This window comes from Phaethon aethereus (genome assembly GCF_964289735.1).
Source record: "Phaethon aethereus genome assembly, chromosome: Z".
NCBI classification, from domain to species: domain Eukaryota; kingdom Metazoa; phylum Chordata; class Aves; order Phaethontiformes; family Phaethontidae; genus Phaethon; species Phaethon aethereus.
In genome coordinates this window covers 29,464,655-29,470,986 of record NC_138577.1, presented here as the reverse complement: position 1 = coordinate 29,470,986, position 6,332 = coordinate 29,464,655, and the positions used below count along the sequence as shown (strand labels likewise).

Sequence of the window (6,332 nt, the reverse complement as noted above, 5' to 3'; positions counted from 1 at the left end):
AACCCTTGTTTAGCCTGCATTTAGTATTTAAACACAGAGCAGGATTCACTTTCCAAAAGATTATCTGCATTTCCCCACAAGTTGAAAACATTATTTTGGCTCAGTCCTTTACACCTAAATCATACAGGAAAAGGCCCTGTAAAGAGATATGGGTGCAAGATAGGTGGGAAACTACTTCCAGCATCTGGCTGTGTCACAGATCAGTGCAGGGCTTACAACGGCCCGTGAATCAGCTGCTCCAGCTGTAAAATTGCATTGAATATACTCACCCTCCTCAGAGCTGCTGCTGAAAAGCTTTGTGAAAAGCATTATTAGAGTGGAATTCAAAGGTGCTGTTTCTTACCTGATAATTTGTAATTGCAACATACATATAATTATGAGGGGAGGTGCTTCCATGTGCTAACAAATGCTGTGGGAATTAACGAATAGGGCACAGTTGTTATGCTGTTCCATACGTCTAACGTGGGATCGTAGCAGTCCAGCGTTTTGCACCTCTGAATGCCAAAGTAGCCTCCAACCACGTACAATTTGTTTCCAGATGCCACTGCGTGGCAGCTCATTCGCTTAGCTGTCACATCTCCCACCTTAGTCCACTGGTATGTCTCACTGTTGAATTTGTAAGCAGAGCACGCAGAGAATTCAGTGTCTCCACCCATAATAAAAATCTGGTTACCCAGAACAGCTGCAGCTGTGTAGCGCCAGGGCTGGGGGCAAGTGGCTGGTACCATCCATCTGTTTTCACACTGATCATAGCACTGAACTTTGGGCAGCTTGTCATGGCTAACGCTGGTACCTCCAAAAGCAAAGAGCTTAAGCTTTGCGCTGACTACAGCTGCATTGCTTACTCCCTCTCGCAGTGGGGCAACCATGGTCCATTTGTTGGTCACTGGGTCATATTGTTCTACTTGCTTTAGGGATACTGAAGGGGAAGCTGGAAGGCAACCAGTTGCTGCGGTGTGTCCTCCTACTACATACAAACAGTGCTTAAGTTCAGCAGAGCCATGCCCAAACCTAGCTACCAGCATGGGAGCAGCCTTCGACCACTCCTCGTGAAGGGTATCATACACCCACACGTCTTTGGAGACTCCGTTTTCTGACCCTCGTCCCCCAGTGATATACACTTTGCAGCCTATGGCACAAGCGCTAAACTCTTTCCGTGGACTTGGTATGTCGGCCTTTGGAATAATCTCCTTTGCCTTTTGGTCCACCAGGTACAGCTTGTCACACATAAACGTTTGGCCACCCAAAAGAAAAAGTGAATGGCCAGTTTTACGAGGTCTGGCACACAAACTAGTAACCACTCCATCATTCTGTAATATCTTTAACTTGCATCTTATCGATTCTTCTACAATCTCTTTGCTTTTCCTTTGCTTGGTGATAAGTTCTTCCATGGCCACATTCTCCATAAGGTATATGGCTGGCAAGAGGGCCAGTCTCACTGTCTGCAATAGCTCAGGCAGGTAACAGTGACGCTTGCTCAGGTCATAGTTGACCCAGTTGATAGCTGATTCATATACCAGCCTTTCGTCTTCAGTTTCTAATTCTTCACTGGAAAGGAGCTGCACTACCATGTCTTTTGGCAGCTGGAGGAAGTCTTCGCTTTTGCTGATACTCTGGAAGTTGCTAAGGCACATCCTCCAAGAGAGTTCATACAGCTTGGTGCACTGGTGAGCATCCGACAGCAGCAGCATGCCAAGACAGTTGGTGGGATGAAGGTTTTTCTCCAGAAATTCTGCACAAGCATCCCGAATGTCCTGAAACTCCAGCATGTCACCAGCCTCCAGCAGCGACTCCGCATTCTCCTCATTGATGATAACCCTGGAAGAATACGCGTAGTCCAGAAGAAGCTCCAAAACTTCCGGGTGAATTGAATTATGAAAGTTGACTTCACTGTCCTGGCTCTCCTTTAGTCCTCCACTGAACATTGCTTCGAAATAGCGGCTACAAGCAGCTAAAACAGCTCTGTGGCATGGGAATGACCTGTTCCCAGCATGGAGAAGTACATCTGTAAAGAGACGCTGCTGACGCAGAAGGTTCAGGTGAGTAAGGACACTATCAGCATAGGATGATTTGTGGAACAAGTATATGTTTATGGAGCCAGTACTGGCCCTAGATTTGCGATTTTCATGCATGCTGACAGACATTTTCTTTCACACCTATAAACAAAGAAAAAAATTAATAAGATTAATGAGACAGTTAAATTCGTTATTATTTTTACATATAAAAACCTGTCTATTATTCACTATAAGATGGCAGAAAAAGCCTTAATTTATAGATGAGTGGACAGAGAATTGCATCTACCTTTGGCATGTGTTTATTTTTTGTAATAGGAGTTTCATAAATGACATACTTTAAATTTGTTGCCCAAGAGCAGGTTCATCTTGGGAAACCTGATCTCCAACTTTCATAGCAACACAGTAAGCAAGTAAGTTGGAGGAAAAAGAAAAGGAACCAAGACTGATTTTCTCACCCTTCCCCAACCTAGACCAGCTGATTCATTACATATGTACACATGCACATGCTTGAAACATTCTCCTGTACTGAATCATAGCAGGAAGAGCAACTAGACAGAATACCTAAGGAATGTCAAAAAGCTGCATGGGGAACAAAAACCTACTAATCCCATTAGGAAGCTTCCCTCTGGTATAATGATTCCATATGAAACAGCAAAGAATGAAAAAAGGGAACTTTAAAATAAAAACCTAGCAACTATAATAAATTTACACTTGTGAAACCTTTAAAAAATATGATGAGCAAATTTTAGAGATTACATCTTGAACTCTGCCAGCGGCTGCCTCCTATAGTGATACAGCATATACGCGGGCAGAGTCAGCAGAAAAATGTGTTTTAACTATCTGCTGAAGTCACCAAGGCATCGCCTCTGAAGCTACCTTGACAGTCAGGTACTCTGAGCACAAGCCATTGGTTCACTTTGAGGTTTGGAGGGGACATAAAACCCAAGACATATCCTATCCTACCCTATTCCTAAGAAACACAATGCTGTTTGGTCCCTGTTTGGAGGTGAATGTTACTGTTACTTGTCATGATATGCAGGTCTATATATGACTACAGTAGCAAGTTTTAAGACTTAATTAAGAGTCAAGCCAAAACAGTATGGAGTATAGGGAAGGTGAGGAACGCTGTCAGCCATATAAAGCTAATAGCCAAAAAGCCACAGTGCGAGTACTAGGAGATGAAGCATACAAAGCCCAGTGCAAGCTGTGGCTGTGACTGCTACTGTAATAATCTCACTTCTCTCTCCAAACTGCTGAGGAAGCTTGGAGAAAGAAGAGAAACAAACTTCCCTCATTACTATGATACTCACATGCCCAGAGTTCCTTTCACTGCACCTTCAAATAAGGAACAGAGCAAAAGCCTACCTGGGAAGCACCCAATGCTCAAAGTCAGAGCATGACCTGGGGCCACTTGTGTAGGTTTTTAATGTGGATATACTTCCCTCTCTCACAGACTTGCACATTTTCATATTACTAAGTGTGTTTAAGCAGTACAGAACTGTACAACTATATTCCCACATTTCATGCTTCAAGATGACCCAAGAGCTTTACAAGACTCAAAAAAAAGGCATTTTTAAATAAATACATGGTTTTTTCATTTTTTTCTAGATTCATATGACCAGAACCTTCAACAAAATCAAAACCATATGTGATTCATTTGGGCAGCAGATTCCGTTTCCAAACAACCGATTTGTGTATGCAACACCTGCAGATTAACTGCAGCATAGCCAGTACCATCCTTCTCGATAGCTGTGTTAATGTACAGAATAACTGACTCATCACATTAAACAGCAAATTTGTGATACACCTTTCCCTTCAGCCACAGCAAAAAAGCCCCTCAAACCAACATCAATTAAGGAACAAAGAGATGCCTTACTGCAAGGCGTACCATAGCCCATTTCCTTTAATCTAGAACATGACTTCCTGATGAAATTTAACTGGGATTGAAAAGAACAAGCAACACATCTCAGTATACAGTGCTCAATCTAAAATCCTCCAAAACAGAGAGGAATCCTTCCTATTACAGCCACGGGGCAGAGTACCTCTCCCATGCAAAAATCTGGAAAGTTATTTTAGCAATGCTCCCTAGACCAACCTATCAAATGCACTAACACAAAGCACAGAACAACTTAAGGAGGCTGGTATGTCTTCACAACACAAATACTTTTACAAGGAAAATTAAATTACCTTTAAAGCAATTGTATTGTCTGGCAAATAAAGACTCAGAAGGCATTCAAGGATCCTGAGCACTAATCTCGGACTAAAATTACCCACTTAATCTATAGCCAAAGAGATTATACTGACCATATACAGGTTGAAACCTGCTGGAACTGAAGGATTACAGAAAGGGTCATGGCTTGAAATAATGGTACATGAACAGTTTGGAGACACAGATGGGAAGGTGAACCCTTAACTGGCAAAGCACCCCCTGCAAAAATTTAAAACTTTTCCAGGCACTTTGCCATTTTAAATGCTATTGTGATGCAGTGCAAAGCATTCACTGGATTTCTACAGATTGACTTTCCTCACACTGAGGACGTACTCCTGCAAGGTTTCCTTGCCAGGTAGCAGGACAGGAGCTAAACACCCACTGATCAGAGACAACAGAGTCACCAGGATATGAAGATGCTCATTGCCCCCCTGCTCTCCACCCCAATTAAGTGAGTGTGTAGACACCACAGTCTAGGCACGTCAGGATCTCTATGGAAACACAGTATTGCTCCTTTCCCCCCACAAATAGCAGGAATTCAGAGTATACTGAAAACTTTATTTTATCATGCACACAGAGTTCAGAAATAGGGCAGGTAAAGTTCACATCAGAGGCTGCAAATGCGGGTGTTCAGATTTTTCAGTAGGCTTTGTACTCGCGCGAGTGCCACTTGCTCAGCATCACTGGGAACAAGCACATAGCCACAACAAAATAGAAGCAAACATAAAAAACCCACCCTGCAGTTGTGCCTACATTGGAGGCTAGTGAGCTATAGACCACATGCAAAGGGGAGGAACACATCACTGTGTTACCCAAGCCCACCCACAGCCATAGTAACGAACACCGCTGTAACAACAAAAAAAATAGTTCTAAGAGCCATTCTTAAACAGCTACTGAATAAGGCACTCAGCGTTTCACCCCACTAAAACAGAAGACTTGGTCTTTCAGTGAGCAATGCCGTTTCTTACGAAGCACTTGCAAGTTTCATATAAGCTGGTCTTTAACTGTTCCAGTAACATTGCCTGTATCACCATAATGTCATCTATTGAGAAAAATTCAAAGTATGCCAATTCACATTTAAGATAAGCTAACGTATTTCCTCAAACAGAACAAAGATACATATCTATACATATCTTTTTCCTCCACTGTGGTGGCTGAGATGAGCTCACACATGGACTAGTTGGACAAACACCCTTACAAGCAATTATCATAATTTACTAACAGGCAGTGTTTCTGTAAAAATGTCCTTTTGCAGTTTCTGACAATTATCTCAGTCCAAAATCTTACAAGAATATTAAAATGTATAAATGACATATCTGATTTCTCTATTTGGTGTTGGAAATTATGCAAGCCTCAAATACTTCAGCAGAGGTAATTTACAGTCAGTGAGCAAATGTTCGTCTTGAATAATGAGTCAACTCCCTTCAGGCATTTTTTCCTTAGAGATAATAATATTTGTATGTAAAAGACAAGAAGTGGTCAGTAAATTACAGATATAGATTATATCTAGGAACAGAGGTTGAACCAAGACTTTGATTTATAATTACACTTCAACAGGCTACTTGTCACAGCAGCCCAAGTAGTAAACACTACTTTAAGACTAAACAACAGACTCCTTGCCCTACTTCTCAACAGCTCTGTAGCATGCAGGTCTCAGCCTAAATCAAATGAAAAATTAAGTATTTTCAAATTAGTGACACATCCCTAACATAGGCTTATTTTAATACGACTCTGTAATTACAAGGTGGTGGCTGCGTTTTTGTTCAGTCAGTGAAACAGCTGAAGGAGAGGAAATCTTCTAAACACTCCATCGATTTAACTAACACCGCTTTCAACTGCAAAATCTGCAAAGATAACTATCAGTTTTGCAAGAGCCAAATCCTGACCCTACGTAAAGTCCTCTCGCACAAGGCTCAGTGGCTCCCTAGGACCTGCGGCGAGATGGAAAGCAGAACACGCTGCTCCTGCTAGGAATGCATTACTGCTCACCACATGCAGACAAAGAAACCCAACTCTAAATTCCCCCCAGTACGCTCCATCACAACGCCTAAACAACTGCGTCTCTGAACACAATGTTTCTGAGTTTCTTCCCAACCGGACAGAGAAAC

At 42.2% G+C, this 6,332-nt stretch overlaps 1 protein-coding gene across 1 annotated transcript; it reads right to left on the bottom strand.

The window, feature by feature from the left end:
• Positions 1-374: 374 nt before the first annotated feature.
• Positions 375-2,144, bottom strand: ENC1 (ectodermal-neural cortex 1; the record flags this gene model as incomplete). Its single annotated transcript, XM_082013129.1, has 1 exon — positions 375-2,144. The coding sequence occupies one exon, from the start codon at positions 2,142-2,144 to the stop codon at positions 375-377; it is 1,770 nt and encodes a 589-aa protein (XP_081869255.1).
• Positions 2,145-6,332: the final 4,188 nt, after the last annotated feature.